This window comes from Metopolophium dirhodum, chromosome 8, assembly GCF_019925205.1.
Source record: "Metopolophium dirhodum isolate CAU chromosome 8, ASM1992520v1, whole genome shotgun sequence".
In the NCBI taxonomy this organism is placed as follows: Eukaryota; Metazoa; Arthropoda; class Insecta; order Hemiptera; family Aphididae; genus Metopolophium; species Metopolophium dirhodum.
In genome coordinates this window covers 12,022,655-12,049,430 of record NC_083567.1, presented here as the reverse complement: position 1 = coordinate 12,049,430, position 26,776 = coordinate 12,022,655, and the positions used below count along the sequence as shown (strand labels likewise).

Here is a 26,776-nt window from a genome sequence, read left to right as displayed (position 1 = left end):
GTTGCGTATTTTTATTAATGAAACCAAGCATCTTGTATGATTTATTTAATACTGTCTTATGATCAATTTTAAATGACAGATCATGTTGAGTTTGCCTATATGCATAACCTATTTTGTGCAAATCTAGTTTTCTTTTTGACTTTTGACTTTAGTTAGTCAGTTTAAAATATGCCTAATGCTGCAGTCGAGAGCAACAACAACAACAGCAATAGCAACAACAATAATAATAATAATAATAATAACTATTATTATTAAAAACAAACGTCTGCGGTGATTTTCACAAAAGTGGAGGTGGCGGCGGCGGCGGCGGCGGTCGCAGTGGCCGTGGACGACTCGTCGGCGGGTGAGGTGGGGATAGGATGTGAATGTCTATAAAGCCGATCTGGAACGCGGCCGTGCCCAGCAGAGTGTACTCGAACGGCGACCCGCGTGCGATTCTTTTGCCCGAAATATTATTACATCGAGTAGAGATCCTCAGCACCTTCGACATCTACCGCGTGTTACTTGTCTGCGCGAGTGTTGCGCGTGAACGTTCCAGGAAGATACGAAACGTTACGATATGTCGGCCAAGACGATGGTCTACGCGTTTGCCGTCGTAGCATTGGCCGCGGTCTGGTCGGCCGCGGCTCTGCCACTGGTCGTCGACGATGTCACGTCGCCGGGTAAGTCGTCATCATCGTGCGGCGTTTGCACTTACATTTTTTTCGCAACGAAATTTATCGTACCTTTACGTGTTTTCACTGTACGTCTTGCTAACGCGTGAACGAAACGTTTCGCCGGTGGACACGGCCGGTGACCACCTTAGGATCATTTAACAGTTGCGCAGGAGCTAGAGTTGTCCTAGACTATAGACTAAGTTTCAAAAGTCGCGGGAGGCAGGGCTACACAGAACTCGTCATGAGCGTAACTTGACTTCAGTAGTCGCAGAGACGAGTCCTGTTGGATCAAACTTGAAAATGAATCATAGAGTAAAACGCACCATCCCCCCCCCCCCTGCGCCTAAATGTAAATAATAAAATAAGATTTATATATTTTATTCCGAAACTGTGTACGACTATATTTATATGTAAATGTTTATACGATATCACTATCAATAATCTTGATGGATAATTATCTTTATTTATTTATTATAGCCATATCACGGAATCTGTTTTGGCCTGCTTCTACATAAATTCGTACATGCACAATATTAATATATTATATGTGTAATAATTATTTTAAACGTTGAACCCACGATAATTTTTTTTTCTATTCAAGGATACGTACTTGAACCAGGATGGGTTGAAAACGAATTCGGGGGCTAAGTCTCTCCCCTCAAACAGTTACGCCACATGTCTCCAACGCTCACCGCTATAATAATAATAATTCTTTATTAACGGAATAAATTCCAATTAATTACCTACGCACTTTCAACGAAATATATAGTGACTGTAGAGTAATGCAAATGTACATGTTATGGACTTGCAAATATTACATTTAATACAAATCGTTGTTGTAGACGTCGAGAGGACGAGATTTCCGACTGTTCGTCGCGGAAAAGGAAAATAAAAAACGATTTGCCATCGATTATTGTTATTATTATCGCCGTTGTCGACGTCGACCTTTGATGGAATTTATCCATTAGGGACGCTCGCGCGGACGAGGTTATAATAATAATAATAATAATAATCATATAGACCGTATTATTATATTTAGGTAAATAGTCTCAGCCACGTTGCGAGTCAACGCGAAATACTTCATCTGCGAATTCCAAAATAATAATTAGTTAGAGTGAAATATCTAAGTGCGAGAAAATTATTAATTTTAATATTGTTATACTATTATATTACATCAAAATAAAGTTTTTCATAATCTGATGGATGATTTTTATTTTCCATAATTACTAGTCATTTTTTGGAAAATAATATGATTTTATACATTCTAACATTTTAAATACTCTTTTCATAAATCATAATACAGTGTCTATATGATAATATTATAGCATGATACGGTATGGATGTGGATTTATTGAGAAAAAAACTATGTGTGGGGCAGTGAACAGTACATACACCTAGAGTTCATTACTCAGTACTTCAAAAAAGTTATTTTAAAACAAAACCAAATGATTTTAAAAACAAATTGTTCTTCTGTTTCCTATCAGGGAACCGCGCACAAGTCCCGGCTAAAAGGTCAGCCATAATAATTCTCTATACCTACCTACAGGAACTGTTTAGCTTAGATACAAATTATGATTATTGTGTACAATATTCAACTATACTTTTTTTAAATAACAATACATATCAAAATTATTCATTTTCCCATTTGCATATTTTGCCACAAATTTATCGAAATCAATTATTAGTTCAATTAAAGCATTATTATTTTGTAAAAATATTTCGGGCAACACGCGTGGCTGATAACTCCTCGCACCTACCACAACAGTTGGAATTATCTCAGAATAAAATAATATTTATTCCGAGGAATCTTTATAAATAATGACTACAACCGTTTCTACGGAAGAGTTATTGACAATACTTAACGCATTTCAGTCGGATTTCGGCTCTACGATATTATATGGCACGCACAACGTAATAACAACGGAAACGGTTTTCGTCCGCGTCAAAACAAGATGGCCGTGTTTTCTTTTACGATGGTCTATTTTTTTTTTAAAAAAACGTATAGAATAATATTATTATTATTATCATCCACTCCGTGGCCGTGTCGAGCGTAGCTACTATTGTAATTATAATATTTTTAAATAATATATATTATTATTTATTATTATACGCGTTACGGACGACACGAAAAGAAATTTCACTCTGCACGCATGCTATGTGTGGTAGTGGTGTTACTTTAACAAGTATAACATAATATATTATTATTATAATTATTATTCGTCTTACGGGACTTTTAACGTTTTGTACGTTTAATATTTATAACGTTACAATAATGCCTACAACGTGGAGACCGCTGCAGGAGGGATAGTATGTGATTAATATACGACGTAATAATAGATTTATCGTCTTCTATATTATTATACCATGCGTGCTATATAACATTATAATCTGTATATTATGTATACGCAGATTATACATTAGTTGGTCTTCTTCCCGGTGGACTTGTTTCAGAACGAGTCCGGTCTATATAATAATATAATGTCTGATGACAATGATAATAGTATAATAATAATATTATATACCTTTATGCATAAATTAATTTTCCGGATACTTGTTTGTATATAGGTATACGTGTTTTGGAAAACGTTTCAAATATAATAATTCCTCTGTGTGCGCGTAAGATAATACAAGAACGGGAGGAGGGTATAATATAATAATAATATAATGTCCATCAAACCCGTAGGTACCTACCAACTCATTTCTATGATTGTCTATTGAGTTGAGAAAAAAAGTCAGAACATTTGTTTTCGAGTAGGTAGGTATAGTACCAGCTAAGTACCTCCGACTTTTGTATGACGATATTATATTATTATAATCAGTTATCACTATATGGTTGGCGTTTCGTATATAAATAAAATATCGTAAAGTCTTCGCGGGATAGTAGAAAAAACTTTGCGCCAGGCGAAGTGTGTGCAAACAAAATATATTTTTCTTTAAAAATGTCCGCTTCGTTATTATAATGTTTTACTGTTTTAGTTCAAATTGTTATTGCTAGTCAAATACTCGTCGTTCGACGATGCGTACGACCTCGGGCTTGTGACAGCACAACCTACCCGTCTATAATATTATTATATTATAATATAGTATGTAGGAAAATTTATGTAAGATTCGAACGAATCGAACCAGCGGACCGTGATTTTTTTGAACGCGTAGAGATATAAATTTATAATCTTGTAAGTTGGGTATAGGTACTGGCTGGTAGGTACGCCACGAGCCGCGTTTTCTAAAATAAATAACGGGAAAAAAAAGTTTGTTACCAGCCGAGAGTCGAGCGCGCCGTTTAATACGCGACATCGGATTTAATCAATTTAATGGCATTTTGCCCGAACGCACACACACACACACACACACACACACACACAGAAAGAAAGGTAGAAATTAAACACGGCTAAATTAAAAGAGATTATATGATGTATATTATATACTTTGTAAGCGACTCGAAACGGGCGTGTGCCCCGCACGGTGGTGGTCTACGGTTTTTGAAACACGATTTCATTTTCGGTAGCTACCGAATTTATATTACACGTTCAATAAAAAGTACCTACATAATAGTATTATATTCGCGACTACATGCTTATATTATAATATTGTACCATCGCTATGCTATACAGGGTGGTTGCTTGTTTAATAACCATCGTACAGGACATTTTCTCGTCAACTGTATACGATTTAGGATTTTAGTTATAATATTAGCATTTACATTTTAAATTATCGGAGTAAGCTACGCGACGTGGTGAACTTGACGTTTTTCCAGAGGCTAGTCTATAATATTCCACCATATCCCACACCTATCAAACCCGCATAATTGTAGGTACCCGCGTATTGTTATATTTTTAACTGCCTTTCGTCGCACTAAAACACCACGGTAATAACTAAATTGGGTAACCATTGGCCGTTAAAAACCGGTAAAAACATCAGAACGAAAGAATTCGGAGCAGAAATACAAAATAGGATTCCGCGAGATTAATACTGTTACCTCTATACTGTTTGTGCTCACATAATTCTATATGACTTAAACCCGTCAACATAAGTGCCACGCTATGACGCGTTATAGACATTCATAATAATATATAATATTATTAGCTCCGCCTCGGAATTGAAATTTTTTGTGAATTATTCAAACGGTAGAAAGACTTTGCGTGAGACAAACCATACGCAGTACCTATGCCTACAACGATAACGTCATAATAATAATGGACCGTACATCCGGTAAGCGACGCGGTAACCGGCACGACGCGTTACGGAGTCTTTGGTTCGTGAAGGATGCTGTGTACTCGCTTACCGCGCGGTGGGTTATGATCGTTACTATACCACGGTTGAGACGTAATCCGTCGGCGGCGGCGTTTCGATATCCACGATAATAATATTTTATTTAAACTCGAACGCGATCCGTGCATAATGTCTACTATGTAAAATATGTAATTGTAATATACTGATATATATATATATTATATCATTGTAATTTGTAATACGCATCGCACGCACGGGAGTGGTAACAATGTGGTATGCATATTATACCGATGTCTTAAAATGTCACGTAACCATATTGTTATTAATGTACGATAATATGATAATATTATTATAATACGATACGATACGCACGTAAATATGTGAGAACGCCATCGTACAATTCACTGCCGAAACAATAATAATATAACAATAATATTTTCTACAATCAATTCCCACGAGATGTATTTTAATAATATCAATAATACCTATGAGATTATCACCTATCGTGCTATTATAATATGTACACAACGCGTACCAGTCAATTCATCAATTGTTCGTTTGCATGACGCCGTGGTACTTATTTTTATAATATTAATTCACTGATATAAAAAATGTTTTGTTTTCACGTTTTTCTGATATGATTATGGATGTGCCACCTTAATTGTATAAAAAAATTGAATTTCGAAAAATTTACAGATACTAGTGACATATACATATTATATAGGTATAAATAAAGATGTACATTATATTATAATTCTGTGGACACGAGTTGGATTACTCAATGCTGAGCAAGTTATTTACTTGGTATATTGTCTCGAGTAAAGTTCATAAAGTAAACTAAGTTAGTAAGTTACACGTACATTTTTCATATCTATGAAAATGGTATCAGTGCATCAAGTTTTTTTACCATTAATTCAAACGAAAATTAATGTTTACTAACGTATTATTAATTATAATATAACTGTTTTTTAAATTAAATTTGTAGTAACTAATAATAATATTGTATTATTATTTATTACTATGTGTATTTTTCTTCGGTAGGTTGACATACCAAAGTCATCGTACCTACATTATAATATATTACTGGTAATACAAATAGGCGCAAATATAACAATAGACCAAATTTGATTCTGAGACTAAGGTATAGTAAAATCCCCTCCCTCACAATATTTTCTAAAAATTATATTTGATTAGTACCAATAGTAGGTACTACATTTTGAAGAGGGGGTTTAAGACCCTCTTTTTGCGCCAATGCGATAATATAATAATATAGTTGTATAGATTTAAGTCCACGCATATTTCACTTACATACTATACTAACACTAGGATTATTGTTATTGGTACCTATTATTATTATTGCCATTATCATGCAATTGAATACTATAAATTATTGTTTTACTGGAATCACCGAGGCGCATAAATGCTCATAAACATAAATAAACCATTTCGGTACAACAGTTATGTATTATATAACGACACGTATCTATAGTAGGTAATATTAATATTTTATTTCGACTTTGTGAATATTTTAGAGAACATTTTCCGTTTACGTTTTGTTGGCGCACAATACCTATAGGTTTAAATAATAACTTTTGTTTCCTACCTACGCACGTGCAAGTTGATTCAATTGTGTTTGGTATTTTTAATACAGGTAATAATTTGATGCGTTAAAATATGTACCTGTCTATTATAATCTACATACTGCAGTTAATGTATAAATGATAACGGATCACCGAGTTTGTCATATCACATTGTCATATTACAAAATAGTGTTGGTATCCATAATACTCCACGTGCGATTGTTTGTCATTATTTACATCGTGACTTTAGCGATCGCTACCAATATCTTCATGATACGGTTGAGCTTTATCTTGAAGATAAACCGTTATAAACATACGTAATATTATATTAAGTACCAAGATTATTTTTTGTGTAATATATACGCTGAGCTAATCATATTATCATATTATTATACATACCACAGTTGCAGTTGGAGCGTTGTTATTTTTTCTTTTCATAAACACTCTCACCTTAGGTTTTACGGAATGATTTCAATTAAAAATATTTTATCAAAATACCTACGAACGCGGTACGTGCGATGCACAGCAGCTGACACGCCCACGCAGAGCGTTAAATCTCTAAAGACAAAAGTACAAAACGATTAATTCGCGTCGTGCGATAGTAAATCATATGAGTAGGTAATTTTTATCTCGTCGCCGTCTGCATAATATAATACATTTAGTTAATCTAATATATTAACTATATTAGCTAACCTATATAGTAGGTCAAATGTTAACAGCTTGTTACGTTAAAAGCTGGCATATAGAGTGTAGCATATCATATTATTATGTGCCCGAATTTAACTGCTACACACTCGGATTTAAATGGCGGCGCTTAAATCAGATTCAATTGGAGTGGATTATCGGATGTTATTGTCCGGCCGATGGACAATGAATGCGTGTGCGTATAGGTAATCTTGGAACAGTCGGAACTCGACTCGATTATAATAATATAATAATAATATAGACTCATTACCTGCCGACGCCGTTGAAATACACTAATTGGCAGTGTGAGTATTATATTAATATTGACGTGCGCTCATCATCATTAGGGAGAACTGGCCGTTTCCGCAAAGGTATAACCATTGCGTATACCGTTGTGTCGTCAACGAATTAATTATTATAAACGATAAATTGTTATACGATCATCGTCATTGGACGCGAGCCATTCGATATTGCCGATTAGGGCATTATAGGCGATGACGAAGAGCTAGACTGCGATATTTTATGAGTTCAAGTACATACATTATAACGATATGAGTTCGGTGATATACGCGCGTACCTTGTACCTATATGTAATACGCCTCAGGTAGCAAAACCGAAATTATATTATATTATATGAGGAAAAACCTATGAATCATAAAAATGTTTTCGTTAATTATGGTAACCATGACGACGAAAACCATACGAAAAATACTGGTCAGAAACAAAAAACGTCTATCCAGTCCAAAAACAAGTTTATGTAAAAAAAAAAATAATATATTTTGTTAAAAATGTTTCAATATCATTCATATATTTTTTATCGCTTCTATATTCCTTCGCAATTTACAATTATTGGTATTTCCTATGGCAGTTCACAATAAAACTATTTTTTCCAAGTACAGTTGTCTCTGTTTGTTTAATTACATTTTTTATTTTCTTATATAGGTATTCGTCGCTGCTGTTTATGTTTTCAGTTGCATAAATGCATAATTTATATTATTATCTAAAAATCGTCTCGTGTTTATTTTCGGCGTTCATCGTTAGTTGTGATGTGCAGCGCGCGGCCTGATAAAACGTTTGCGAAGTCATTGCGCGGAAAAAACGATTATTTTACAACTGGTCAAATAATTAAACTACTTTAATGGGTATAATATATATGTTATAATAATTGGCTTGGAAGTACCTATATATGATCTATTCACTTCTCAAAATAAGTATTTAATATATTTTTATTTGGTTGGATAATATAGTTTCCAGTAGAAGTTATAATATATTTTGTAATATGACGTGATGATTACTTGATTAAATTTTTTTACTAAATCAATTTAACAGAACTATTTATTTTACGACACCAAATTGTGTATCTAAAACTACAAAATAAAATTAAGTTAATGTTAAGCCGTGAGTTGGGCCGTTAAATTTTTTCCTGGTTACAATAACACGTGTGCATAACATTCATAAGATATTTCATCATAATAATATCGTTTATAGCATAAAATTTGAATGACCAAACAGATTTTTTAATAAATTGTTTTATAATGCTTAAATGAAAAAACATTACAATGACAAAATTCAAAATATTTTTCCTGTAATTTTGTATTCTTTTTTTCTTTATTCTTTTATCTACATTAATTATTGTAACATAAGTAATATTTTATCGTGGATTCGAAGGTTACTAAATAATACGATGGCCCCACGGATCTTTTGACACGAACTTGCGTACTGTTTACATTATAATATACTATATAACGTTAATCGCGTAACCTCTTTGTCCTTCACTTGTCCCATGATATCTAATTATAATGCAGTGAAAATAAAATATTAATATCACGAGACCTATTAATTATCATCATAGGTAAGTCAGCGATACGCATTTATTTACCCGGTCGATCATTAATATAGCGATATTATAATATGCACATGCGAATTAAACCAAAACTACTTAGTTTTGATTATTACAAAACTACCGTAGGTATATTTAATGATTGAGGTACAGGAAAACGCGAGAACTATCTTGAGAAGCAGCTAAGAAGAAAAATCATGACTAATAAAGTTCAACAATCTTAACACGCTGCACCGTGAAATTGTTGTCTTTTTTAATAATAATCCCGTGGTTTTCGGAAAATATGAATTAAAATAATAATGGTATACACCATTACAATAATGAGTCATAGTACGATTTGTGGGGATGTATACATCATATTATTATCCGTATTAATACTGTTGTATCATGTTTTCACGTGACGAAATGAGATGTACCTAAAAAATAATATCATGATGGTGTCTCAAACGAGACAGACGTGAGAGATTATTGACGTTATTTTAACATTGTAATAGATGCAATAAATTATTATGTTCATTAATTCGCATTAATCGTTGCACGTAGTCGTATGGTTTTTTTTTAAAAAAATTGAAACGGAAAACGACTACCAATATAATATACAAGATGATTCACCAAGCACGCAAACCCCCCATTTGTCCTTTGTTAATACATTTATTCAAATTGATTTTTTTACTTAAGGTCAAATTTTCAATTATTTAGAATATTTAGTTATTTTATGTCGTTTAACGATTTTAGCTTGTCTCAATGGCTTTTTATACTGTGAACTACGATTTTTTTTGTAAATGTTGATGCATAAAATGTAGGTATTTAAATCAAAATTTGAACGATTTGATTCGGAGATATTAAACTTGTTATACCTATTAAGAATAATAGTCCATGATAACGGTTTTTTTTTTTTATAAAATAGGTACATGCAATATTTCGTAATTATTATACTCGGGCCATTTTTATAAATTATAAAATTTCAATCAGGTTTTTTTTCGAGATAATATTATATAAAATCTGTGTCCCAACTCCTAAGGCACAAGTGCAAAACAATAGAATATAATATGATAATTGAATAATATGACAGTGAAATTATTTTATAGGAGAGGTTACACTAAATTTGCTAACACTTATTGTAACTACTATGTAAAATGTTAATAGACTAACATAAATAAATTGAGAATATTAAATTTCAAATCATCAAAGCCCCCATGGTTTCTTTTATCATAGATTATTATTCTTAGTAACATAATGATAACGTTAAATAAATCCAAATCTACTCATTTGAATTTCGGTTTATAAACATCTATATATTACTATATATTTTTCCTGATTGTTATTCATTTTTGTTCGATACATTTCTGTAGAAGTGTAGAGTAACTACTGTGTGTTTACAGTCATCGAACTTATTTCTGAATTTGTCCACGGGTAAATTAGTAGTATATAGTATAACAATATTTACATTATATATACATACATAATATATATATATATACCTATACCATAATATCTGCCATCAGTTTAATAATTTAAATAATAAATATTAACAATTTCCTGGAGTGATGAGGTTATTAAAATAATTATGGCGTTAGCCTGCCCCAAGACCTTATCTATACTTAAACCCGTAACATATTTTGCAATAATAACACTGGTTTAAACCAGCACTGATGCAGTTGTAGTGAACAGATTTTATTAGTAAATTTTTTATCATCAACACTGCTCGGAGTAGGAATTGTGGCGGTGCACAGATTAATCGTACGTTTTGCGATTAAACTTTTGCTGTGTCGTACGCGTTCGTCTGGAGCTGGTGATAATAATAACATTATTATAATACTTATTGGTATTCAACACGACACGGCGAGCGTGACGCTCATCCGGCGTGATCAATTTGAATAACGTTTAGTGCCAAAGAGATTGCAGTAGACGATTATTATTATTATTATTATTTGTTCTGGGAGAACTGTCTGAAATGCACTTTTCATGCCTTAAGTATAATGTAAATGCACTACATAATTATTAATATTAACATAATAATATGACAATTTTATAAGTACGATGAATATATTATTATTGTTATGTACTTGCATTGATTATGGGAATCGTACCAATTGTAATATAAATATTATGTTCGAGACGATAACGTTTCAAATTCATATTATATCGATTTTATATTTCGATTATAAGTCGTTAGATGACGGTGACATCACAACTGTTAGTGGAGTTATGTTCGATTATAAATATTTATTTTTTTTAACTATTGTACTATGGATTATGTAAAAAACTATGACACATGACGTATTGCGTTTTCACACCGTAAATGTCAGATCAATATGCATTGCACGTACATTGATCACCCGTCGGGTGTTGAGCATCGTTCGATTAACGAATAAATTATTTTAAAAATAACGCTGCGTAAAATTTTAAAATAAATAATTAACACCAAACCTATCCGTGGTAAAGTTTTGATGACGAAAGAATTGTTTTTTGTTTTCGGAGATTTAGTATTGTTTACCTAACATTATGTTCGTTTCAAAAACAGTGAAAGTGTACGCTAACTGTATTCAGTATATAATATATTCGATCGCATGTTGAAAATACTAGGTTTATGTTTACGGTTTATATGATTGGTTTAGTTTTGTATGAGTTGCGGATACGTACAAATACCTTCGAAAGTGGATTTTCGCAGATTACACGAGTAACACTATACATTTGACATATATATATATATATGACGTATTTCAGCATTTGAATATAGACCTTTAATACAACACCACCGGTGTTAGCCCTACACACTTACTTTTTCGGTACGCACTACTCGTATCTACCTATAGATAATATAATATAAAGTGACGTTCAAATTGTATATAAGAAAATAATAGAGGCCGAACTAACATTATATACGAAACTACGCGATATACTAATCGAATAATAGTTATTAATAGATTTTAATATTTTAATTTCCAGCCACCGTGAAGTCAAATGTCGACGTTGAGGCCTCGTTGGGGAAGGTGGTTCAGAAGCAGGAGTCCGAACAGCAGCAGACGGAGGGCACGGACGCGTCGGTTCTGCAAACGGACGTGACCGCGTCGTTCCCGGACGTGCAGCAGTCCAGTCAAACGGAAGAAGTGACGGTTGGATCGGCAGTTCCAGTGGTCGGAACCGACCCGGCCTCACCGGAAGTCTCAAACTCGAAGGCCGAATCCGACGTTCCCACCACGGCCACCGACGTTGAACGAACGGACAGCGTCGCAGGAACCAACTCGCCCAGTCCCGTCGCCGAAACCAACTCGCCCATCCCGTACCCATCCAGCTCCGATGCCAAACCCAACCCGTCTGTCCCCGTCCACGGCCAAACGCCCAAACCGTTCTACATGGGTGACGTGCAGACCGTGAAACTAGGACCTAACATGCCGTTCTTTTTGGAATTTTTCCAGCCTTTCCAGTCTTTCCAGCCTTTCCAGCCATTCCAGCCTATGGTTCCCAACCGTGAGCAACAACCGTTCAGACACCAACCGATACCGTTCGGCACCCCCATCGACCCATTCGCCAACCCCATGAACGCCCAACCTTTCAACCAGATGGTTGAAGCGTACACCAACGAGTTTAGAAGTACGTGGCACCAGTAAATTGTATTTTTATATCATCTAAACATGATTTAATGACACACAGTTAACATTTTTATAATCACGATAACACTTTATTCAATAGTCACACAATATGACTAAATCTAATATCATGTCTCGTGTGCATGTATTATAGGTACTGGATAATAAATTATCATCACTGTAGACGCCAAGTTGTATACACAAAATCATCAGAGTCTGATTACCACACACCCAAATATAACAATATTAATTTAAATTAAAAAAATTAATTTATTATATCTTTTATTTCCGTTCTATCGACTCAAAATGTACATGCGATATTGTAAACGTCCGGTTAAACCGAAAACCATCTCTTCCTCGCCCATTATACCCCTCCTAAAGGCCCCACAGCTTGTACTTGGCGCCTTTATTGATGATAATAATAATAACAACGCCTTGTTAACATAAACATCAACATAATATTATTATATGAAAGGCTGTTTAATATCGCCACATTGTTAACACCACTTTCATGATAACCATTGAATCGTTCGCCTAACAAATACTAACCAACATTAACCGCTTCATTCACAGCGCCCGGAGTCATAATATTAAAACCGAAAAGAAACGTCCGAGTTAATACAACCACAATGCCACCCATTCCGTTGTTAATGAACATCATGCTTAACGCTTTTCGGCATCACGAGCCGTCAGGTAAATGTTGCACGACGTATTTTATTATAAAATAAAAATGTAGGTAAGTACAGAGAGTGATTATAAATTCATCAGCAAACTAAAATAGTAAATAAGTATCAGTTGTAGATTTGTTGTGTGTTTTTGAGAGCAAAATGTTTAATAATTTATTATTATTGTCAGACACAACATTTTTGGAAAACCAAACTAAGATAAGATGACTAGGTACCGATGAAACAAGCACATTGTTGTAAACAATACTATCTATTATTAGTTTATAGCTAATAACACTTAGCTATATTAACGCTATAGCTACGTCAAATTTGCAACTTTCATTATATATTGTTTTTATTAATACGGCTATAAAAATACTATACTGTGTCTGTACTAAATATACTAATACATTAATAATAATAATAATAATAATAATAATAATAATACTAATTTGTGTTACATTATTTTAAGTTTTTTTTTTTAAATTGTAATTTTAGGTATGTTGGAATCTTTCGACAAAATGGGCCTGCCACCAATTGAAAGTGTTGGCATCAAACAAGAAGGTTCGAACAAGCCCGTGAGGAAGACTACGTCCAAAACCGAGGTAAGTGAACCAATTACGTGCCTTACGAATAATTATTTGTATTCGAATTATTTGGATCAGTCGAAAACCGTAATAAGCAATATATAGACAGCAGGTAGCAGCCCTAATTCTTCAAAGTCACTATATTCAAAGTCAAATAATTAATTAAGAAAAAAAAATAAGGTTATATCCAACAGTTTTGAATTCGTGGCGCCGGAAATGACATAAATTATTATTACGATTCTGTTTTAAATTCGATTCGAAATCAAAATACATTTTGTACACACATCAGTGGTACCTCTTGAGGTTTGTATGATTTACGACTTATGGTTTAATATTTTTACATAATATAATATTGAACATTATTTCATATTATGTATTTTGATTGACGAGTCAACAGTCATAACTCATAATAATATTATACTGGCATATATTAAGTAGGTACATCATCAGTTTTACCTATATATTATTTTGTTGTAAAATTAAATCTTATGAAATCGATTTTGAAATGGCCTACTTCCTCGAACAGCGTATAGAATAACTGTACGTAATATTTGTACAAATTGTTTGAAAGACATAAAAACCAAAGGACGAAAATTTTTATTAAATAATATGTTGTGAATAAAAAAAAGGGATGCTAAAAAAATTCATTTTTACTGCTAATTCTCATTTAATTCTGTACACGTTTCTGCATTTACAAGTCTTTACGTGATGTTCATTTCTATAGTAAATCAGTTATGTTGTATGCGCATATCTAACGCTTTATATTTTCTGTATTAAATTATAGAGCTGTATTATAAATTTCAACGCGCGTTGTCCTTATATTATTACAGTTGCTGAATTACTGCAGTGTAGGAGATTTCTGCAGGTTTTGACGGTGCTAACGACCAATTTTTTTTTCATACGGTTGACTACAAAATTATATTATATACACACTACACATAGGTACTTAGTACCAGGTACTTTACCTACTGTGAGTTACCCGAACACGTATTACGTCTTAAACGTGTCTAACATTTTTTAATATCGAAATACCCGTGCAAAAATGTCGACGTATGCATACTTTTTGTGTTATAAAACCATCGGAATTCATAAATTCGTTAACATATTTGTATTCATACTAATAACGTACAACCGCAATCGTCATGCGTTTCGCATAACTATTTGTGTACTATCCACATTGAGATGGAAAATCGGGAATTCGTTAGGGTTTCGATTCTGCGATGATGAACAAAACTCCTAACGCTTTGTACAGAGAGAGACTCGGCGAAACTTATCCACTCGGGCCATTTTAAAGAGGGCATCTAAACAAAATAATAATATGCTGTTTACTTAACTTTTTAAACATTGCTTTTCCAACTTAATATTTTACGTATTGTGGATTTGGGTACATTAATTATGTCCATTTCGTTTGTTGTTGTCCATACACGTATATAGATCATTGACGGACACAGAGTCCAAATAAACGAAACGACGGTCAGCGACGGAGACGAAAACCACAAGAGTTTCTACCATTTCAAAGAGATCCAGGTGATGCCCGAAGAGGTCAACAAAGAAATCTTAACCGAAGGGATCAACAAAGAAATCACAACCGAAAAACAGATATCGATAACTGACGACGATTTGGAGACGCAAAAAGTGGAGACAAACGAAATCAAACCGTACGCCATCATGAAGAATCAAGACAACCGGACGAACTTTGTTAAAAAGGTAGAATAATGAGATAGCGACGGCTTCTTGTACACATAATATTAATATCAGCTATTATATTTTTATTATAATATAATATTTTAATAACCTAAAAACCAATTTGTCACGACGACGGATTGAATTAATATAATATACCTAACGCTTGTAGTTATTTTCCCAACATCATAATTAACAACTTTAATGTTATAATAATATACTGTTTGGATATACCTAATATTTAATTTTATCAAATAACCGATTGAATATTATTAAGTATCGTTAACAATATGATGATATTAAAAAACTTTTCCACGCAATTCGATGGTAAAAATATCTGTGTGGTATTATTAATTAGCTATTGTTATTATCATCTTCGACGTCAGAATAGTGGAATATTTAAATTGTATTAGTTATTTAATAATTTCTATAAAAATCAAAATGTAACAAAAACCATAGAATCAAAATATTATATTATTAAACCTACATAATATCACCTACCTATATAATATGGTATATAATATTTTATATTAAAAACGGTTGATTGGAATAAATTATTTGCCATAATAATCTTAAATAGAGTTGTATTGTTTTAATCATTATTTTTTTGTATGACAAAATATTATAATTTTATCAAAAATCTCACGATACCTGTTTAGTCTGTTTAGTGATTATTTTTACAAAGAAAAATTAGTTTTGTATTTAATTTTAAAGTAATAAAAACATAATCTTATTATATTTATTTTTTTGTGTGAATAAAACCTTTTAGGATTTACCACCTTGAACGACTCGAGTTTTTATTTGTCACGTCGTTTCAAAGTGTTGTTAAATGTATAAAAACAATTATTAAGTATGTGTATATATAGAATAATTTGCTGCTTTTATTTTGATCGGTTCAAACTTTGACATAATTTACCTATTATACATATAGTCGTAAATAGTCGATTTGGTGTTTGTAAAAATATGTCTACCTAATTATTGTAATTATCTCGTTTTCCGTATATCATAATACTCTATGATTATGATTGTAGCAGGTTCTCTGTTTTATAATTTGTTTTGCTTTTTGCGACGTAAAATTTTTATATTGCAGCGTCATACTGTACATTTCTATATAAACCACATCGCAAAGATGAATTTGGAATTTTTTTTTAACGCTTTATATCGATGTAATATTATTATAATAGTCAAATAGCTTTATTGCGGTTTTGTGATTACACCGTTGTACGATATTCGATTTAAACCATGCACGTGTATATAAGTCTAATATCATTATAATATGATTGTAACGTGCGACCAAATCTGTCGGGTACGATATATCCAGGTGAAACGGAGCGTCGTTGGAAACAAGAATTTTGAAAAAGGGAAAACACAAAAGAGACACGTCCCGGAGTTACAGAGTAAAAATATATTGTAAATAAAATAACGATTTGTTTTGAGCTGCTTCTCCTCGGCCATCTATCGGAATGGCTGTCAAACACAGGTACGTATCCGTTTTTTTTTTGTCTCTTGGACCGATCGCACGTGGCTTAATATGTTATATTATTATTTTTATACCTTTTATATGCCTTACTGCAATACTGCCCATCCGCTTTTCGGAATCGAATTGGCGTGTCCACTGTACATATATATATAACATGCACCGAAGGCTTTAAAACCATCGTATTACTCTATAGATATAGCTTTTATGGACACCATACCACAGTACATTGACAGTTTAGTTGAGCATTATGTTCAAAATCATTCACATTCCTAGATTTATTAGATTACCCACATTCAATATTATATATACCTAATTATTGTTGTATTGTGAGATTATTAATTTCTGTAAACACTTGTAATTATTATTATGGAAACAAGTTGTATTATACATTTATAACGTATAATAACTATTGTCAGATGTAGTTATTTTCACTTATTACACCATTATTATTGTAGTCATTGCATTATACCTATTTATTATTATTGTAACACTACACAGATTTACACATTAACATAATCAATAATCGAATTAACAATCGTAATATTATATATTATATAGGTTATAGGTAATACAATTAATAATATAAAATACGTACACGTATTGTTCATGTACGACCACGTCACGTACTCACCTATGTTATAATAATATCGTCGAAATCCTCCGATGATCACAACTCGTATTTTTTGTTTCCCTCGCAGACACCGGCCGGACCCGTCCCGCTGGACGATCAATTCCAGACTGCCGCGGCCAGCTACTACGCTCCTTACGCTCCGATGTTCCGGTCGCATCAACAGCCACCAACCGGCCATTTGCAGCAGAAGCAGTACCATGGATCGTATATGACGCCGAATCAGGGCTTTTACCCGGCACCAGTCCAAGGTTATTACCCGGCGGCACCTATCCAAGGTTATTACCCGGCACCTAACCAAGGTTATCACCCGGCACCTAACCAAGGTTATCACCCGGCACCTAACCAAGGTTATCACCCGGCACCGAACCGAGTACCGCATCCAGCCCAGAACCTCGAATCGCGTCCGCATCAACAGCCAATCAGCTTGGAAAGCGACATTCTGGTCAACGAGCTGGTCGCGGCCCAACAGCAAGCGACCGGCGGCACGGTGTTGCCGCCCAACGTGGAGTTTGTGGACGTGAACGGCAAACCGCAACCCAGCGGCGAGTATCATCACTACTACAACAGCCAACAACACCACCACAACAACAACAACAACAACAACAACAACAACAACAACATCAACGACAGCGGAAATCGCGGTCATGACAAGTTTCCCGGCCGTAAGTACTGACCAATCTAACCGCGGTCGGTGCGCGTTATGACTTTATGATTTAGGATATACAATTATAATTTATAATATCAAATTAATACGTAGGTATACTAATAGCATGTGTGTAGTATACTCTGCAGCAGGTAAATACCGGGACCGCTGTATCGAACCGTTTTATCGTTAACATGCCCAATATTATCATACTCGGTACCTGCCTATGTATATCATAGGTATAACATATTATGTCCGCGTCAAGTGTATTCCGTATTATGCGAAGTCTTTGTCATTATCCGGTCATTTAATTAATATTTATGTATTAAGAATATTGTTTTTGATTTGTTTGTATATAAATATGCTTCATTTTAAGTACTTATATTATAATATTACAAGGTGTGTCTTTTTGCGTATCCACCCCCTAGAGAGACCATCGAGCGTCGTTGAGGTCGCTCCTCTCTCTCACTCTTATATTTGTAATATCCGTGTAACGGCGGCTTATTATTCCAACGCATAAATAATAAATAACCTCATTGCCCTCGCAATACACACATTTAATTCATGAATATATTATTTTCACGAACTAACGGAAATTTGCCCCACGTGGAAACGAAAATATACCAATTAACTATTGTATTAAAACAATTATTTTAACCAATATTTGTCTACACTAGGTTTTTCAAAAAGTATGATTTTGCTATGTGGTTGATCCAATGTTTGGCGTTGCTTTTGATTCGTATTAATTATTAACTTATTGTTATGTGATTATTTAATAACTGCATTATACCTAATATGTATATTATGTTTCTACAATAAATCGTAATGATACCAAAGTTAAAATATGATATTATCTTATGTTATTTTTATAATATGTCTTTATTTGTTTACTATTTTTATATTAAGGCTTGATAAAATATATTATGCATTTTTATACTTTGCCTGATTATAAATTATATTGTTGACGTTCAATTTCAAATGTATGCATGCAATTTGCATACGTAGTTAAAATGATAATATTATAATCCACATCTCTGTATTTATGCTTAGTAGGTGATTGCCGATTGGACTATTTGATGAAAATTAAATTATAATTAGCTATTAACTATTTTAGGAATAATACTGTTTACATATTATTACTATTAGCGACATTGATAACCTTTTGAAAATGACGCAAGAAAACGGTTTTAAAAAATATAAAAATTAAAACCAATTTAAGTTAATATTGTATTCAGAAAATGTATTTACGAGATAAATGGTAAGTGTAAAAATAGTTTGCTTTTTGAGAAGCATTAAACAATTAATATTAACGATGGACTGTAGTAGTTGCTTACTGTTTAGTAAATTAGTAAATCACAGTATTGACAGTTCGCATTATCATTTACTTTTAGGTACTACATTATTTCAGATCCATAATGTAATTTTAAGAGTTAAAACTACGTATCACTTTACACTGGTATAATATTATTATCATGTAAGTAAATCGAATGAATTTTTAAACTCGCATGTCAAATTAGTGGATGTTTTTAAATAATATCAAAAATCGTACTGTATAACTTACAATTTTTTTTCCATCAAAAGTCGTTTGGTGAACAGCTTCATGTTCCAAAAAATTATTTACGAAAATCCTAATAATTTTGTGAACTTAGTTTTAGGTTGATTCTATTTAATTTACATACCAGTCTCCTGTTGCAAATATGATATTACCTATTGTACATGAGTGACGAGTAGGTATGTAACGACATAGTATACGCATTGCGTATGACATGATATTTTAGCACTATACCTACTACTATGTAATATTCATTATGCATCGCAGAAAGACTATTGTTGAATAGGTACCTACAACCTACCGCAATTTAATAATCTGATAAAATATAACAAATTCTGTTTTTTAAAATTGTTTTTCAAATATTAACTATTAAACAATAATAGCTGAGTCTTGACTCATATACTGAAAATACAATAATAAAGCTAAACTACACACTTGATTTTTTTTTCACAGCAGTTAGTATATTGTTCCAATACCCAACGATAATTTTACAAGTACAATAATTGACTGTATTGTGAACAAAAATCAACCTCACCACACACACACACACACACACACACACACACACACACACACACACACACACACACACACATTATACATCATCGAAAATAGTGTTATTTCCTTTCAGAAAATATTAAAACCAAGTACGTCGGTAGTCGTACCCTACCTGTAGTGTTACGGAATCATGACGAACGTTTTATGTTGAACATGGAGTAAAAATAAGGTACCTTTTTAAAAAATAATCTCGCAATTATAAGTTTAAACAAGTCAGTGTACACAACCGTAATATTATTGAGGACGCATACCTTTCGGTAGTCGGAGGTTAAGCGCACTGGTTCAAACCGTGTATACTATTACATCCGCTCGAAATCTGCGCTGAACTTTGATCATTTATTATTTTTTTTATTCGCGTTTCTCTATATACACGGTGGTGGTCGGGTGGCTGTTTCTCAGCGTATTGATATTATTACAACAGCTGACTTATAGGAAAAAAAATAGTATAAATATTAAAAACGGTTGAAAGTCGTTGCAATATTATTTGATCCGAGTTTATTCGGCGGATATTATATTCAGAGACATTTTTAACGGTTTAACCCCGAGGGGCTCACGGACCCACCCACGTCCCACACATACATCGTGTCAAAATAAAAGTGTAGTAAATAATAAGATAGTAAGTCTGATATTTTGTAATAAAATATTATTTTATCTTTATATTATCGAATATATATTAACGGTTAATACATGCATTACACCCACGCAGTAAAATATGAGTTATATTATCATTTAAGGAAAATGAATAAATAAAAGGTCAGGTTACACGTTTCTTAAAACAATATGTACCTATATTTGTAATGGACATTTTTTAGAACGATTATCATTCTTTTTAATCATCATTAAAAATGCATTAGATTAATAAATGATTAGATAATGCTTACCTGTACCATAATATTAGTGAGACCCCCAATTTTATACTTTTTACCCTTTGGAGTGAAGCTCCCTCTTATGTACAATATAAATAGAATTTCATTATAAAGGTACAAAATATATCAAAATCATATTGAACTGTGATAGTGTGATTATTCATTTTTTTTTTGTTTGATTAGTAGCTATCTGTTATTAATTTTATTAAAACGTGAAAATAATATATTAGTAATAATATTGCAAGTCATCGTTTGAATATTTATAATCTTACTACCCATTATTTGTTAAAAAAAATCGGCCAATATTTAATCAGTCAGCATTTAAATTTAAAACTATAACTATGTTTTGAACAACATTAAATATTATGTGCAACTATTTTAATTTTTTAATTTAGAAGTATGTTCAGTATATTATATAATATATATATATATATACATAATTTAGGGTGCCATTTATTTATAAGTGATATTTTTTTAAGACTGCTACTAGAAATTGTATTCAATATATCTTAAATATAAACGCATCTCAAACGCATTTCAACATTAAGTTGTCATTATACGTGTATATACACGTTTCAAGTGAGTGTTTTATTTGGTGGGTTCAGGGTTGGACTGAACACATTAATTGTTTATTAACATCGTTCATCATCATCGTCATCATTATTATCATAGCATTTAGGTGTAATGCACAGCGATACATAGGTACGTATAGTTTAAACTATTCATTATTATACTAGTTTAATCTAGTTGTAATATTATAAACGAGTTAAGTATATGATATGTTATACTAGTCGTAAGCAAATAACAAACAGCAGGGTTAGATGTGTTTTTACAATCAATTGAATACCCACGCCCCTGTCTTACAAAATTCCTACTAATTAATTAGGTTCATACCCACTTTGCCGAATCCCAATTCGCCGACAACTCAGTTCGCCGACAAATATACCAGTTTTTAAATATTTTAAAAATATTCCCATTTCGCCGACACTCTAATTTGGCCGACGTCTCGGTTCGCTGATAAATTATACCGGTTTTATAATTTAGATATAATTGTCCCGATTCGCCGATAGGTGAGAATAATTTTATCAAAAACGGGTATGACAGCGATAATATTATAGTATGTTTTTCCACGCACCAGATCCATGGGAGTATATAGATTGGTGAATTTAGTTCAATTAAGTTCGGAATTTAATAGACAGTTAAAACGTGCTTTCTAAAAATTAATTAAAATGGAACCAATATGGTTTTTTTTTATATTACATCGACTAGGCAATTTTAATTTAACAATTTATATGCAATAATTTTTTTTAAAGTTATATTGACTTATTATATACCTAATAATATATAATATAATGTACTTATATATTTTTTTAAATATCATATTATGCATACAATATTTTTTTTTTTTAAAGTTATATTGACTAGGCATATTTTTTTTTAAAGTTATATTGACTTTTATTATATACCTACTTATATATTTTTTAGATTATTTATACATGAACAATTGGACAATTTATATTGACTTTTATATATTTTTTTAATATCATAATATTATAATATTATAATATATATACAATATTTTTTTTAATATTCGATTAACTGGGGTGTCGTCGAATTGGATGTCGGCAAATTGGGTTTCGGCGACGTGGGAAGACATGATTAATTAATAAGTACAGGTTCATCGCTAAGGCACAAGCTAGTCATGCGTTGATTTAGGTTGGCAATTGGCCTACAGTTTTAAAGAAATTGAAGGTTATAAAATTAAATAAATATCGGTAAAGATAAGTGATACAGCTCTCTTTAGGGCTGAAAATATCCATCGACAGGCCCGAATAAGTAGGTAGGTTACTATAATAAGTAGGTATAAGTAGAAATTGTCAATAATATTTCGATCGCCGTGGGAAAATATTTAATGCAAATATTTTTTATTTTGTTGTGCTGCATTATTATTTTCTGTACGGTAATGATATGTTGATTACAAGCGAATTTTTTATAGAAAAATAACTCTTTGATTGTGGAAAAGTATCCATACCTATTATTTTAAACAAATTCGCATCTGTTTTCAAAATCGGATTTCTGAAAGTATAGTAGGTACATTTTTCGAAAAGCTCTTTGATCAACGATAGTCAGGGGGTTCTCATGAACTTAAACAAAGACTTTTAATTAGGGTTGGTAAATTAATTAGTATTGTTATTTCTTTCGTCATGCGACTTAAATAAAAATACACGAAAAACACCGTTAACCGTTATACCAGCAGCTGTCAGTGCTCATCAGTCGTCAAGCGCCAGTCGCAGCGTTTTACCTGTTCCATAATATTATGGTCGCCTCTCGGATAGCATTTACTATTTATTATTTTCGTAGGGAGGTACTTATTAGGTTATGTGTTACTTGCCAATAAAATTGTAATTAGGATGAAACTTCACTGTGACCGTATCCGGCGTGATCTGTACGTGATCGACGAAGAAGTTTTTAATAATATACTCGCACAGAAATAATAGTGAGCAAAGTTTTAGCAGCTCTAATTCAGCGAACGTTATTAATTATGGAACGAGTTTGTCTGACGCACAAATGCTTCGCGGAGACAAGTACGGGAAACCGTTTGCCAACATATCGTACACAACATTATATTCGATTATGAGTAATTAGGTACGTTTGTACAATATAATAATATGTAGGTACCTACATGAATATTACGTAGCGTTACAATAATAATAATAATATGCCTGACAATGGGTATTATACTGCAGCAGTATGACATAGAATTGCCGTAATAAGCATAAAGTATAATTATGGTTTTTAAAAAAAAATTTTAAAAATTCACATCAAAATGTGTTAAGCAGATACACATATTGTTTTAGCCAATATCATCGTATATTGTTGTACGTAGTAACTACATTACATTTATATAATAATATGTTTGCACGCCTAAAATTGTGTACAGAAGCACACACCATGCGAAGTAACAAAATCTATGAAACGTTCAGTAGAAAATTAAAAAAGTGTGCAGTACTTTTTAATTTAAACGCACACTACTAGGTCTATTATTTTAAAATATTCTGGTAAGTGGAATAAGTACAGTGCAGTATTGAAATTCGCGAATTTTTGGCATACTAGTATGCCATTGCGCACAATATTTTTGTTTTATGTTTTTTTAAAAAATAAATAAATTGATTTTCAACGATATCGTATTTATATCGTTTGTACATATAGTGTAAATGCATCAAATTCAAATAATAATAAATATAATTATTAATATCGTTTTTGTTTACTCCGATATAAATTAATATTGGTACAAATTGAGAGTAACCTAAAATCAAAGATTATTTTTTATATATCAATTACCACAGAATTATTGTCATACTTATACGAGGTTGAGTCTGGAAATATTTAGTGAGCTTCGGGGTTCTTTTTTACTCATCACTCAAAAGGCCCTAATATATCGAAAAACAAACGTACATGTCCCCAGCCCCACCCAATAAAAATTTTAAGTATTTTTTTCAACTCAACATTTAGCAGTCAATTAACAACAATTTGCAAGACTATTTTCACAATTTGCAAGCCTTTAGTTGAATCATAAAATAAAAAAAACTAAGAGTGGGGCTGGGGACATGTGTCTCATGTGACCCATATCATAGAAAACACATTTTTAAATTTTTCTTGAACCATCATTTAGCAGCCAATTAGCGATGATTTGCAAGGTAGTTGTCGAAATTTGCAAACCAATATTTCATCTGTTATACGAATTTCCGAAATTTGCACATGTCACCAGCCCCACCCCGTACCGATATAATGCGATTTTTGAATTTGGATTCATTCAGATTTTTTATAAAGTTAATTTGATATAATATAGTTGGTGAATTTACTGGGCATTTCAAATTCCATCGGAACATAGTTCTTACAATCGCATTATATCGGTACGGGGTGGGGCTGGCGACATGTACAAATTTCGGAAATGCGTATAACAGACGAAATATTGGTTTGCAAATTTCGACAACTACCTTGCAAATCGTTGCTAAATGGCTGCTAAATGTTGACACTAATAGCAAGTCAAAAATCGCTTTATATCGGTACGGGGTCGGGCTGGCGACATGTGCAGATTTTGGAAATGCGTATAACAGATGAAATATTGGTTTGCAAATTTCGACAACTACCTTGCAAATCGTCGCTAAATGGCTGCTAAAAATGTGTTTTCGATGATATGGGTGCGGCGGGAGACACATATCCCCAGCCCCACCCTTAGTTTTTTTTTATTTTATGATTCAACTAAAGGCTTGCAAATTGTTGCTAATTGACTGCTAAATGTTGAGTTGAAAAAAATGTTAAAATTTTTATTGAGTGGGACATGTACGTGCAAAAAAAACATTGAACACAGTACATTGAACAGGATAGAATAAAATAAATTATATTTATACATAATAAAATATATTGAACGTTCTAGTGTATTGATTGTATCATGAATGATAAGCCATATGCGACTTATTTTTTTACCTACGTTTATAATTTTTTTTTATTATTTTAATTTTTAACAAAAATATTGTTATATCTACTACCTTTGAGCATAGCTTGTGTTGGTAAAATAGTGTTACATGTTACAAACTTAAATTATCCATATTATAGTAGCATATTGATTATTAAATAATAAATATCAAGCCATCAAGGGGATCGCAGCACACTTATGTTTCATACGTTTTAGACCAGCGGTTCTCAACCTTTGTGTAGTGGTGACCTAAGATATTTATCAAATTTTTCATGCGACTTTTTTATAAATAACGTTCAATGAAACGATTACATTTGATAAGCATTTTACTGAGTACCAACTATCAATATTGTGAATGACCTATAATGGCAACTCTTAGAAGAATTTACAAAAACGGTTTAATCTATTATTTATAAAAATATTTCATACAAGTAGCCAGACTAGAAAATAAAAATATTATACATATCGACGTTTTAAATTTTTGCCGACCCATTTAACATTATTGGCGACCCAAAATTGGGTCGCGACCCTAAGGTTGAGAACCGCTGTTTTAGACAAAAATAAGCGGTGGTAAATCATTACACATAGATACATCGGAATGTCCAATTTAAATTTTTTTTATACATGTACAAACTCTTTGACAAAATATCTAGGCTACTTAGGAAGTTGATTTTCAATTTTCAATTTTAAAGGACCTTAAAATAAGGATTTTTTTGCAAAAATCCCATGAAATAATTGCATTGCATTTGTATTTATTTTGGACACATCTGATCTTAAATCAAAAAAAAAGTGACTCCTAAAAAAATCTTGAACCTAACCATTTTTTCGAAATTACAATCGAACTTCGGGAATTATATTTATTACAGCTTTTAGTAGATTTTACAGTTATACGAGCAAGAATATATTTCATTTTTCTCGACGTATTGACATGCGTGTGCGAGAGTTGCATTCGGCGGTGATTGTCCGACATGACATTACGTATCGTATTATACATTTACCTATAAAGGTATGCACCTATTAATTATAATTATTCTACGAACAGGTACTGGAAAAA

General features: G+C 32.4%; 1 protein-coding gene across 2 annotated transcripts; it reads left to right on the top strand.

Annotated features, from left to right (window-relative positions):
• The first annotated feature begins 389 nt into the window (after positions 1-389).
• LOC132950077 (putative uncharacterized protein DDB_G0282129) lies at positions 390-19,225 on the top strand. Of its 2 annotated transcripts, XM_061021296.1 has the most exons (6): positions 390-662; positions 11,940-12,584; positions 13,154-13,273; positions 13,744-13,850; positions 15,267-15,539; positions 17,694-19,225. In XM_061021296.1, exons 1-6 carry the CDS (start codon positions 560-562, stop codon positions 18,297-18,299), a joined length of 1,854 nt encoding a protein of 617 aa, XP_060877279.1. In that variant the 5' UTR covers positions 390-559; the 3' UTR covers positions 18,300-19,225. The 2 variants fall into 2 exon arrangements, with proteins under 2 accessions (XP_060877279.1, XP_060877277.1); XM_061021294.1 differs by lacking the exon at positions 13,154-13,273 and having other exon boundaries at positions 391-662.
• The last annotated feature ends 7,551 nt before the right edge of the window (positions 19,226-26,776 follow it).